Source organism: Scyliorhinus torazame, chromosome 10, assembly GCF_047496885.1.
Source record: "Scyliorhinus torazame isolate Kashiwa2021f chromosome 10, sScyTor2.1, whole genome shotgun sequence".
In the NCBI taxonomy this organism is placed as follows: domain Eukaryota; kingdom Metazoa; phylum Chordata; class Chondrichthyes; order Carcharhiniformes; family Scyliorhinidae; genus Scyliorhinus; species Scyliorhinus torazame.
The window spans coordinates 151174267-151187736 of NC_092716.1; the positions used below are offsets into that span (position 1 = coordinate 151174267).

Sequence of the window (13470 nt, forward strand, 5' to 3'; positions counted from 1 at the left end):
GTTGGTGGGGGGGTCCGTGCTGGGGTGGAGGTTGGGGGTTGGGGGGGGTCCGTGCCAGGGTGGAGGTTGGGGAGGTGGTCCGTGCTGGGGTGGAGGTTGGGGGGGGGGTCCGTGCCGGGGTGGAGGTTGGGGGTTGGGGAGGGGGTCCATGCCGGGGTGGAGGTTGGGGGGGGGGTCTGTGTTGGGATGGAGGTTGGGGGTTGGGGGGGGTCCGTGCTGGGGTGGAGGTTGGGGAGGGGGTCCGTGCTGGGGTGGAGGCTGCCTTGCGCAGACCCGTGACATTCTCCGCGGCAGCGGCGCCATTAACGCCCCGCCGACTTTTCTCCCTTCGGAGACTTCGGCGGGGGCGGGGGCGGGATTCACGGCGGCCAACGGCCATTCTCCGACCCGGCGGGGGGTCGGAGAATGACGCCCCAGATCTATGGGGAAAAAACATGATGTTGGAGACATGATGAGGGAGTTAACTGAAGAGGAGGAGATTCAGGAAAATGGATCCCATGCATGACATGAGTCTGAAGAGAACTAGTGAGGTGAAGGGAGAGAAGAAGTAGTAGAACTCTAAGTAGTAAAATTCCAGGGTATTGGGGGGTGGGGGGGGGGGGGGAGGAGTTGCCAATAGGCATTTAGAAATAAGTGAGACTGAGATGGGGGGTGAGGAGTCTCGGGTTTGATGAAGAAAATCCCAGGAATTCCTCACACTTGGTATTGATGATGGAGTTGGTAGTGAGGAGGGAAGGATTTGGAAGGAGTAACAGTGGTAATAAAATGATTTAGCTGGATAGGAGTGAGGTGGTCAGGGCAGATCCGGCTGTGGACTGCCAGATCAATTTTACACCAAATGCACTCCAGCCGTCGGCCTTCACTTCAGGTTGTAGAAATGGGAATTGCACTCTGAAACACAGGCAACACGTTCATCCTTGGAAAGGCCATGCCAAACAATCAAACCCAATAGATGAGGCCAAAACTTTCCAGATGACAAAACAGTTAATAATTTAGTTGAAACTCAGGAGAAAATGGGGACAATTACAGAAACAAAATGATCAAAAGCAGAGTCAGAGATTTTCTGGTCCCACACTGTTCCATGTTCCAATCTCACCAATAAAGAGAGTCTCGATGTTCACTTCACAGTTTGACAGCGACCTTGGCGAGCGTTGGAGCTGCGAGTATACCGAGTGCAGGCCTAGTCACCATGCTGCTGATTCTTACCGCTGTAGGCCTTCCCACACAAGACATCAGTCTCCTCGTTGCTGTTGATTGGCTCCTGTAAGTAAAAATGCTTCTGTTGAAAATTTCAATCAAGTCCTTTAGATTGGTTTCTGGTTCTCCTAATTTTAGCTCCAAAATGTGAAGTCCTTTTCTTGTATCCTTCATTCTGGCCAAAATGCTTTTAAGGCCAATGCCAGAGGCAACAGATGAATGCATCAGTCGCTAATAGACTGGATGTAGTTGCTGTGGATATACGGCCACATTAGTGTAGTGTTTACCTTGCGTGGTATAATAAGATGGCTGATGAACTAGTTCTCTGCGGGCTTGCAGTAACACATAGTAACCTTTGTGCTTGTTTATGATAACCCAAGAATATCGTCCCAAACAGCATTCTTTTGGTCATTACCTCGCAGGCTTTCTATGCAGCTTCATGGAAATGAGCTGACCATAGAAAACAACGAAAATCAATATATTATCATAGGTTGAGAATGCCCCAAGTAAGTGATGTGCTGGGAGTGACTGAAGTGTGGGGCGAGGACTATCCAGACCCATTCTTTGTTGGATATCAGCAAAGCAACAGTTTAACTGGAGTTCAGAAGCCCCACTCAGAGAACCCAAAGTGAAGTGTTTCTTCCAGTGGCATATGTTCATGATTCCTCCCTCAAACATTTTGAGCTCGACCACAGAAACTTTTCCAGAGCCAGCAATATTTCAGTCATATGGATTTCAGTCACTCTTCCTTGGCATAAAGGTTCAACCAGAACAGATCTGCACAGTTCCCAACTCTGTATTCAGACAGGTAATTCAAAATTTCCCAGGTCCCAGTTCTGTATTTGGATTATTAACATCAACCTTCCCCAGGTCCCAGTTCTGTATTTGGATTATTAACATCAACCTTCCCCAGGTCCCAGTTCTGTATTTGGATTATTAACATCAACCTTCCCCAGGTCCCAGTTCTGTATTTGGATTATTAACTTCAACATTCCCCAGTTCCCAGTTCTGCATCTGGATTATTTACATCAACATTCCCCAGTTCCCAGTACTGTATTTGGATTATTAACATCAACATTCCCCAGTTCCCAGTTCTGTATTTGGATTATTAACATCAACATTCCCCTGTTCCCAGATCTGTATTTGGATTATTAACATCAACATTCCCCAGTTCCCAGTTCTGTATTTGGATTATTAACATCAACATTCCCCAGTTCCCAGTTCTGCATCTGGATTATTAACATCAACATTCCCCAGTTCCCAGTTCTGTATTTGGATTATTAACATCAACATTCCCCAGTTCCCAGTTCTGTATTTGGATTATTAACATCAACATTCCCCAGTTCCCAGTTCTGCATCTGGATTATTAACATCAACATTCCCCAGTTCCCAGTTCTGTATTTGGATTATTAACATCAACATTCCCCAGTTCCCAGTTCTGTATTTGGATTATTAACATCAACCTTCCCCAGTCCCCAGTTCTGTATTTGGATTATTAACATCAACATTCCCCAGTTCCCAGTTCTGCATCTGGATTATTAACATCAACATTCCCCAGTTCCCAGTTCTGCATTTGGATTATTAACATCAACATTCCCCAGTTCCCAGTTCTCTATTGGATTATTAACATCAACATTCCCCGGTCCCCAGTTCTGTATTTGGATTATTAACATCAACATTCCCCAGTTCCCAGTTCTGTATTTGGATTATTAACATCAACGTTCCCCTGTACCCAGATCTGTATTTGGATTATTAACATCAACATTCCCCAGTTCCGAGTTCTGCATTTGGATTATTACCATCCACATTCCCCAGTTCCCAGTTCTGTATTTGGATTATTAACATCAACATTCCCCGGTTCCTAGTTCTGTATTTGGATTATTAACACCAACATTCCCCAGTCCCAGTTCTGTATTTGGATTATTAACATCAACGTTCCCCAGTTCCCAGTTCTGCATCTGGATTATTAACATCAACATTCCCCAGTTCCCAGTTCTGTATTTGGATTATTAACATCAACATTCCCCGGTTCCTAGTTCTGTATTTGGATTATTAACACCAACATTCCCCAGTCCCAGTTCTGTATTTGTATTATTAACATTAACGTTCCCCAGGTCCCAGTTCTGCATTTGGATTATTAACATCAACATTCCCCAGTCCCAGTTCTGTATTTGGATTATTAACATCAACGTTGCCCAGGTCCCAGTTCTGCATCTGGATTATTAACATCAACATTCCCCGGTTCCCAGTTCTGCATTTGGATTATTAACATCAACATTCCCCAGTCCCAGTTCTGTATTTGGATTATTAACATCAACGTTCCCCAGGTCCCAGTTCTGTATTTGGATTATTAACATCAACATTCCCCGGTTCCTAGGTCTGTATTTGGATTATTAACATCAACATTCCCCAGTCCCAGTTCTGTATTTGGATTATTAACATCAACATTCCCCAGGTCCCAGTTCTGCATTTGGATTATTAACATCAACATTCCCCAGTCCCAGTTCTGTATTTGGATTATTAACAGCAACATTCCACAGTCCCAGTTCTGTATTTGGATTATTAACATCAACATTCCCCAGGTCCCAGTTCTGCATTTGGATTATTAACATCAACATTCCCCGGTTCCCAGTTCTGTATTTGGATTATTAACATCAACATTCCCCAGGTCCCAGTTCTGTATTTGGATTATTACCATCAACATTCCCCGGTTCCCAGTTCTGTATTTGGATTATTAACATCAACATTCCCCAGGTCCCAGTTCTGTATTTGGATTATTAGCATCAACATTCCCCAGGTCCCAGTTCTGTATTTGGTTTATAAACATCAACATTCCCCAGTTCCCAGTTCTATATTTGGATTATTAACATCAACATTCCCCAGTTCCCAGTCCTGCATTTGGATTATTAACATCAACATTCCCCGGTTCCCAGTTCTGTATTTGGATTATTAACATCAACATTCCCCAGGTCCCAGTTCTGTATTTGGATTATTAACATCAACATTTCCCAGGTCCCAGTTCTGTATTTGGATTATTAACATCAACGTTACCCAGGTCCCAGTTCTGTATCTGGATTATTAACATCAACAGTCCCCGGTTCCCAGTTCTGTATTTGGATTATAAACATCAACATTCCCCAGTTCCCAGTTCTGTATTTGGATTATAAACATCAACATTCCCCGGTTCCCAGTTCTACATTTGGATTATTAACATCAACCTTCCCCAGTCCCCAGTTCTGTATTTGGATTATTAACATCAACATTCCCCAGTTCCCAGTTCTGCATCTGGATTATTGACATCAACATTCCCCAGTTCCCAGTTCTGCATTTGGATTATTAACATCAACATTCCCCGGTTCCCAGTTCTGTATTTGGATTATTAACATCAACGTTCCCCTGTTCCCAGATCTGTATTTGGATTATTAACATCAACATTCCCCAGTTCCCAGTTCTGCATTTGGATTATTACCATCAACATTCCCCAGTTCCCAGTTCTGTATTTGGATTATTAACATCAACATTCCCCGGTTCCTAGTTCTGTATTTGGATTATTAACACCAACATTCCCCAGTCCCAGTTCTGTATTTGGATTATTAACATCAACGTTCCCCAGTTCCCAGTTCTGCATCTGGATTATTAACATCAACATTCCCCAGTTCCCAGTTCTGTATTTGGATTATTAACATCAACATTCCCCGGTTCCTAGTTCTGTATTTGGATTATTAACACCAACATTCCCCAGTCCCAGTTCTGTATTTGGATTATTAACATCAACGTTCCCCAGGTCCCAGTTCTGCATTTGGATTATTAACATCAACATTCCCCAGTCCCAGTTCTGTATTTGGATTATTAACATCAACGTTGCCCAGGTCCCAGTTCTGCATCTGGATTATTAACATCAACATTCCCCGGTTCCCAGTTCTGCATTTGGATTATTAACGTCAACATTCCCCAGTCCCAGTTCTGTATTTGGATTATTAACATCAACGTTCCCCAGGTCCCAGTTCTGTATTTGGATTATTAACATCAACATTCCCCGGTTCCTAGTTCTGTATTTGGATTATTAACATCAACATTCCCCAGTCCCAGTTCTGTATTTGGATTATTAACATCAACATTCCCCAGGTCCCAGTTCTGCATTTGGATTATTAACATCAACATTCCCCAGTCCCAGTTCTGTATTTGGATTATTAACATCAACATTCCCCAGTCCCAGTTCTGTATTTGGATTATTAACATCAACATTCCCCAGGTCCCAGTTCTGTATTTGGATTATTAACATCAACGTTCTCCTGTTCCCAGTTCTGCATTTGGATTATTAACATCAACATTCCCCAGTCCCAGTTCTGTATTTGGATGATTAACATCAACGTTCCCCAGGTCCCAGTTCTGCATTTGGATTATTAAAATCAACATTCCCCAGGTCCCAGTTCTGTATTTGGATTATTACCATCAACATTCCCCGGTTCCCAGTTCTGTATTTGGATTATTAACATCAACATTCCCCAGGTCCCAGTTCTGTATTTGGATTATTAACATCAACATTCCCCAGGTCCCAGTTCTGTATTTGGATTATAAACATCAACATTCCCCAGTTCCCAGTTCTGTATTTGGATTATTAACATCAACATTCCCCGGTTCCCAGTTCTGTATTTGGATTATAAACATCAACATTCCCCGGTTCCCAGTTCTGTATTTGAATTATTAACATCAACGTTCCCCAGGTCCCAGTTCTGTATTTGGATTATTAACAGCAACGTTCCCCTGTTCCCAGTTCTGTATTTGGATTATTAACATCAACATTCCCCGGTTCCCAGTTCTGTATTTGGATTATAAACGTCAACATTCCCCGGTTCCCAGTTCTGTATTTGGATTATTAACATCAACGTTCCCCAGGTCCCACTTCTCTATTTGGATTATTAACATCAACATTCCCTAGTTCCCAGTTCTGTATTTGGATTATTAACATCAACATTCCCCAGGTCCCAGTTCTGTATTTGGATTATTAACATCAACATTCCCGGTTCCCAGTTCTGTATTTCGATTATTAACATCAACGTTCCCCAGTTCCCAGTTCTGTATTTGGATTATTAACATCAACGTTCCCCGGTTACCAGTTCTGTATTTGGATTATTAACATCAACGTTCCCCAGGTCCCAGTTCTGTATTTGGATTATTAACATCAACATTCCCCAGGTCCCAGTTCTGTATTTGGATTATTAACATCAACGTTCCCCTGTTCCCAGTTCTGCATTTGGATTATTAACATCAACATTCCCCAGTCCCAGTTCTGTATTTGGATGATTAACATCAACGTTCCCCAGGTCCCAGTTCTGCATTTGGATTATTAACATCAACATTCCCCAGGTCCCAGTTCTGTATTTGGATTATTATCATCAACTTACCCCGGTTCCCAGTTCTGTATTTGGATTATTAACATCAACATTCCCCAGGTCCCAGTTCTGTATTTGGATTCATAACATCAACATTCCCCAGGTCCCAGTTCTGTATTTGGATTATTAACATCAACATTCCCCAGGTCCCAGTTCTGTATTTGGATTCATAACATCAACATTCCCCAGGTCCCAGTTCTGCATTTGGATTATTAACATCAACGTTCCCCAGTCCCAGTTCTGTATTTGGATAATTAACATCAACATTCCCCAGTCCCAGTTCTGTATTTGGATTATTAACATCAACGTTCCCCAGGTCCCAGTTCTGCATTTGGATTATTAACATCAACATTCCCCAGGTCCCAGTTCTGCATTTGGATTATTAACATCAACATTCCCCGGTTCCCAGTTCTGTATTTGGATTATTAACATCAACATTCCCCAGGTCCCAGTTCTGTATCTGGATTATTAACATCAACGTTCCCCTGTTCCCAGTTCTGCATTTGGATTATGAACATCAACATTCCCCAGTCCCAGTTCTGTATTTGGATGATTAACATCAACGTTCCCCAGGTCCCAGTTCTGCATTTGGATTATTAACATCAACATTCCCCAGGTCCCAGTTCTGTATTTGGATTATTACCATCAACATTCCCCGGTTCCCAGTTCTGTATTTGGATTATAAACATCAACATTCCCCAGTTCCCAGTTCTGTATTTGGATTATTAACATCAACATTCCCCAGTTCCCAGTCCTGTATTTGGATTATTAACATCAACATTCCCCGGTTCCCAGTTCTGTATTTGGATTATTAAAATCAACATTCCCCATGTCCCAGTTCTGTATTTGGATTATTAACATCAACATTCCCCAGGTCCCAGTTCTGTATTTGGATTATTAACATCAACGTTCCCCAGGTCCCAGTTCTGTATCTGGATTATTAACATCAACAGTCCCCGGTTCCCAGTTCTGTATTTGGATTATAAACATCAACATTCCCCAGTTCCCAGTTCTGTATTTGGATCATAAACATCAACATTCCCCGGTTCCCAGTTCTGTATTTGGATTATTAACATCAACAATCCCCAGTTCCCAGTTCTGTATTTGGATTATTAACATCAACATTCCCCAGGTCCCAGTTCTGTATTTGGATTATTAACATCAACATTCCCCAGGCCCCAGTTCTGTATTTGGATTATTAACATCAACATTCCCCTGTTCCCAGTTCTGTATTTGGATTATTAACATCAACATTCCCCGGTTCTCAGTTCTGTATTTGGATTATAAACATCAACATTCCCCGGTTCCCAGTTCTGTATTTGAATTATTAACATCAACGTTCCCCAGGTCCCAGTTCTGTATTTGGATTATTAACAGCAACGTTCCCCTGTTCCCAGTTCTGTATTTGGATTATTAACATCAACATTCCCCGGTTCCCAGTTCTGTATTTGGATTATAAACGTCAACATTCCCCGGTTCCCAGTTCTGTATTTGGATTATTAACATCAACGTTCCCCAGGTCCCAGTTCTGTATTTGGATTATTAACATCAACCTTCCCCAGTTCCCAGTTCTGTATTTGGATTATTAACATCAACATTCCCCAGGTCCCAGTTCTGTATTTGGATTATTAACATCAACATTCCCGGTTCCCAGTTCTGTATTTGGATTATTAACATCAACGTTCCCCAGTTCCCAGTTCTGTATTTGGATTATTAACATCAACGTTCCCCCGGTTCCCAGTTCTGTATTTGGATTATTAACATCAACGTTCCCCAGGTCCCAGTTCTGTATTTGGATTATTAACATCAACATTCCCCAGTTCCCAGCTCTGTATTTGGATTATTAACATCAACATTCCCCGGTTCCCAGTTCTGTATTTGGATTATTAACATCAACATTCCCCAGTTCCCAGTTCTGTATTTGGATTATTAACATCAACATTCCCCAGGTCCCAGTTCTGTATTTGGATTATTAACATCAACATTCCCGGTTCCCAGTTCTGTATTTGGATTATTAACATCAACGTTCCCCAGTTCCCAGTTCTGTATTTGGATTATTAACATCAACGTTCCCGGTTCCCAGTTCTGTATTTGGATTATTAACATCAACGTTCCCCAGGTCCCAGTTCTGTATTTGGATTATTAACATCAACATTCCCCAGTTCCCAGCTCTGTATTTGGATTATTAACATCAACATTCCCCGGTTCCCAGTTCTGTATTTGGATTATAAACATCAACATTCCCCGGTTCCCAGTTCTGTATTTGAATTATTAATATCAACGTTCCCCAGTTCCCAGATCTGTATTTGGATTATAAACATCAACATTCCCCAGTTCCCTGATCTGTATTTGGATTATTGACATTAATGTTCCCCAGTCCCCAGTTCTTTCTTTGGATTATTTTTTTTTAGCAAACAATTTTTAATGAGGTATTTTTGGCATAACAAACAATCACAGTACGAAAACAATAGAGTACAAAGAACAGGAATCAAAAAGCAACCACCGACATCCGTCCCTCCAAGGCCTGCTTATTTAACCCCCTACTCTATACTACCCTAACCCCCCCGCCACCCCCACCACCCCCACCAACCCCCCCCCCCCCCCCCCCCCCCCCACCCACCCCCGACGATTAATTCTCCGCAAAGAAGTCACTTAATGGTTGCCACCTCCAAGCGAACCCTGACACCGACCCTCTCAAGGTGAACTTTGGATTCTCGGTGAACTCTCGGCCTTCCAGGCCGAGAAAGCTCGCCATGTCGGTTAACCAGGCCTCTGACTTCGGAGGCCTAGACTCCCTCCAAGCCAGTAATATCCGTCGCCGGGCTACCAAGGAGGAAAAGGCCAGAACATCTGGCACTCTCTCCTCCTGAACACCCGGGTCTTCCAACACCCCAAAGATCGCTACCCCTGGACTCATTTCCACCCTTGTCTTCAATACCCTGGACATGACATCAGCGAACCCCCGCTAATATCCCCTAATTTTTGGGCATGCCCAGAACATGTGGACATGGTTCGCTGGTCCACCCGCACACCTGAGACACTTGTCTTCCACCCAAAAAAATCTCCTCATCCGGGCCGCTGTCATGTGCGCCCGGTGCACCACCTTAAATTGGATCAAGTTGAGCCTTGCGCATGTAATGGTCGCGTGGACCCTGCTCAGCGCCTTCGCCCATAGGCCGTCTTCCATCTCACCCCCCAGTTCCTCCTCCCACTTACGCTTCAGCTCTTCTATATGCGTCTCCTCCGCCCCCATTAATTCTTTGTAGATGTCCGAGACGCTCCCCTCCCCCACCCATCCCCTCGACACTACCCTATCTTGAATCCCTCTCAGTGGCAGGAGTGGGAAGGATGATACCTGCCTGCGCAGAAAGTCCCGCACCTGTAGATATCTGAAGTCATTCCCTGCTGCCAGCCCGAACTTCTCCTCCAGCGCCCTCAAGCTGGGGACAAGTTCAACTTGTGTAACCGGCTCCAGTTGCGCACCACTTGTATCCCCAGATATCTAAAATTGTCTCCCACTAACCTGAACGGTAACTACCCCAGCTGGCCCTCCTGACCCTAGACTACAAACATCTCACTCTTCGTCATATTCAATTTGTATCCCGAAAACTAGCCGAATTCCCCCAGAATCGCCATAATCTCCCTCATCCCTGCCCCTGGATCTGTTACATATAGGAGTAAGTTAACCGCATACAGCGATACCCTATGCTCCACCCCCCCTCCCCCTAACCAGCCCTTTCCAGCCTCTAGAAGCTCTCCGAGCAATTGCCAGCGGCTCTATGGCTAACGCAAACAGCAGTGGGTAGAGGGGCCATCCCTGTCTTGTCCCCCAGTGCAGCCTAAAATTGTCCAAGGTCCTCTTATTCGTCCTTACACTGGCTTCCGGGGCCTGGTACAACAGCCTGATCCAGTCGACAAAGCCCCTTCCAAACCCAAACCGTCCCAGCACCTCCCATAGATAGTCCCACTCTACCCGGTCAAACGCCTTCTCTGAGTCCATGGCCACAACTACCTCAACTTCCCTTCTCTCCGGGGGCATCATAATCACATTAACCAGCCTTCTTATATTGGCTACCAACTGCCTACCCTTGACAAATACAGTTTGGTCCTCCATAATCACCTTCGGCACACAATCTTCAATCCTGAAGACCAACACCTTGGCCAGAAACTTAGCGGCCACATTAAGCAACGAGATCGGCCTATAGGACTCACATAGCTCCGGATTCTTGTCCCGCTTCAATTTTAACGTGGTGGTGGCCTGTGACATCGTCGGGGGCAGGACCCCTCTATCCCTCGCTTTGTTAAAAACCTTAACCAGCATCAGCCCTAATATCCCCGAAAACTTCTTGTAAAATGCCACCGGCAACCCATCTGGCCCTGGAGCTTTACCCGACTACATCGCCTTCAAATCCTCAGATATTTCTTCGGCCCTAATCGGAGCCCCCAACTCGCCCACCAGCTCCCTACCCACGCTTGGGAAAGTCAACCCATCCAGAAAGCGTTTCATCTCCTCGGGCCCTGTGGGGGGTTCCGAGCAATAGAGTCCGCTATAAAAGTTCCTAAATGCCCTGTTAGCCCAGCCGAGTCCCCTACCAGGTCCGCATCTCCGTCGACCACCTTATCAATTCCCCTGGCCGCCTCCCTCTTCCTCAACTGCTGTGCCAGCATTCTGCTGGCCTTCTCTCCATATCCATACAGCGTCCCCCTCGCCTTTCTAAGCTGCTCCACTGCCTTGCCAGTGGACAGTACCCCAAACTCAGCTTGCAGCCTCCGGCGTTCCCTTAACAGTTCCGCCCCTGGGGTCACCGCATACCTCCTATATACCCTTAGAATCTCCTTGATCAGTCGGTCTGTCTCTCCCTGTCCGTCCTGTCCATGAGCTCAGATTGAAATCAACTCCCCTCTCGCCACTGCCTTCAGCGCCTCCCAGACCACCGCTGCTGAGACTTCCCCTGTGTCGTTGACCTGCAGGTAATTCTACAGGCACTTCCCTACTCTCTCGCACACCGCCTTGTCCGCCAGCAAACCCACGTCCAATTGCCACTGCGGGCGTTGGAAGCTCTCCTCACTGGCCTGCAGGTCCACCCAGTGTGGGGCATGGTCCAAAATAGTGATGGACGAGTACCCCGTGTCCACCACCCCCGCCAGATGGGGGAGTAAAAGATATTTGTTTTTTGTTGGGTTTTTCGGATGGAAGACCTGACTGACCCAACCCTTCCTCAGCCTAACTTGATCCGCCACTCTCAGGTGTGTCTCCTGCAACATCACCACATCCACTTTCAGAGCCCTCAGGTGCGCGAACACACGGGTCCTCTTGACCGGCCCATTCAGCCCTCTAACGTTCCAGGTGATCAGCCTGGTTGGGCCCCCCCCCACCCCGCCGATCAGCCATCCCCCTTTCTGGGCCTGCCCCCCGCCCATGCACCACGCCGCCATCTGCCCGCCTCCAGGTAGCCCTCACCCCCGACCTCCTCTACGTCCCCGAACCCAGGTCCCTCTCTCGTCAGCAGAGTAACTTCCCCCCCCCAGCAACATCACCCTATAACCCAACCCCTGCCCCGTATTGAACTAATGCACACCCTCCACTGTGCTTCCGTGGACTAGCTCACCCAGCTAGCCTGGCGACCCTTGCTTCTGGCGCCACAAAGTCTCCCACCTATTGTTCCCTACTCCCCTCCCCCTCGCCCATCGAAACTGCTTCTCGCATCAAACCAAAACCGAACAATCTCCTAATTACCATAGGAGACAGCCCAAGAGAGACAGAGACCCCCACAAGAAAACCCCTCAATAATACAATTTAAAGTAATACAAAATAAAGAAAGCCCCCACCAACCATCCCCATCAAAACATCGAAAAACCAAATATCTTTTACTTCCCCCATCTTCACCCAAACTTCAAAGACAAAAAAAATCCATATATACATCATTTTAAAAAAGAGAAAGATACCGCCACTTAAGTCCAAACAGTTCTCAATTCTGTGCCAGACCCTTCTTCTTGGCAAAATCCATCGCCTCTTCGGGCGACTCGAAGTAATGGTGCTGGTCCTCATGAGTGACCCAGAGGCGCGCCGGGTAGAGGAACCCGAACTTCACTTTCTTCTTGAACAGGATCTCCTTCACTTGCCTGAAGCCTGCCCTCCTTCTGGCCATCTCCACACTCAGGTCCTGATAGATACGCAATATGCTACTGTCCCACTTGCAGCTCCTGGTACGTTGTGGCCCACTGGAGGACACACTCTTTATCCAAAAATCTGTGAAACTGAACCACCATCGCCCTTGGGGGGTCCCCCGGCCGTGGCTTCCTCGCCATCGCCCTGTACAGCCTGTCCACCTCCAAAGGTCGGGGAAAAGCCCCCTCTCCCAGAAGCTTCTGGAACATATTTCCCACAAACGCGCCAGCATCAGCCCCCTCAGCCCCTTCAGGGAGACCGACAATTCTTAAGTTCTGTCGGCGCGCGCTGTTCTCCAGCTCTTCCACCTTTTCTAACAGCCTTTTCTGCTGACCCTTCAGCATCCCCACCTCCAGCTCCACCACCGTTTGGTCTGCCAGTGCTTTCTCCAACTTCTGGATGGTCCGATCCTGGGCATCCAGCCTACGTTCCATCCGATTGACCGACTCCTTTATTGGGTCAAGACAATCTCGTTTCTGTCTGGCGAAGCCCTCTTGAATGACCTGCATCAGCTCCTCCATCGATGGCTGGGCAGGGGTCCGAACCTCGGCCATGTTAGCTTCAACAGCCACTTCTACTCAACCCTTGCTTATCTTTCTATTTCTTCCCTTACGATCCCTTGGGGTTCTCCGTTCGATGCACCACTGTGTGGATCCAGTGCTTAAATGCCCGTACTTTCAAAATTAGAACTCAAAGCCACGAAAAAGTTGG

The 13470-nt window shown here is 46.1% G+C and overlaps 1 protein-coding gene across 2 annotated transcripts in view; it reads left to right on the top strand.

Annotated features, from left to right (window-relative positions):
- Nucleotides 1-13470, top strand: part of LOC140430971 (excitatory amino acid transporter 2-like) — a 643482-nt gene that overhangs the window by 607042 nt on the left and 22970 nt on the right. For both annotated transcript variants that reach the window (XM_072518822.1, XM_072518821.1), the window contains one exon: nucleotides 1129-1263. In XM_072518822.1, coding sequence (XP_072374923.1) covers nucleotides 1129-1263 — 135 coding nt within the window. The remainder of the gene's footprint in view (nucleotides 1-1128; nucleotides 1264-13470) is intronic.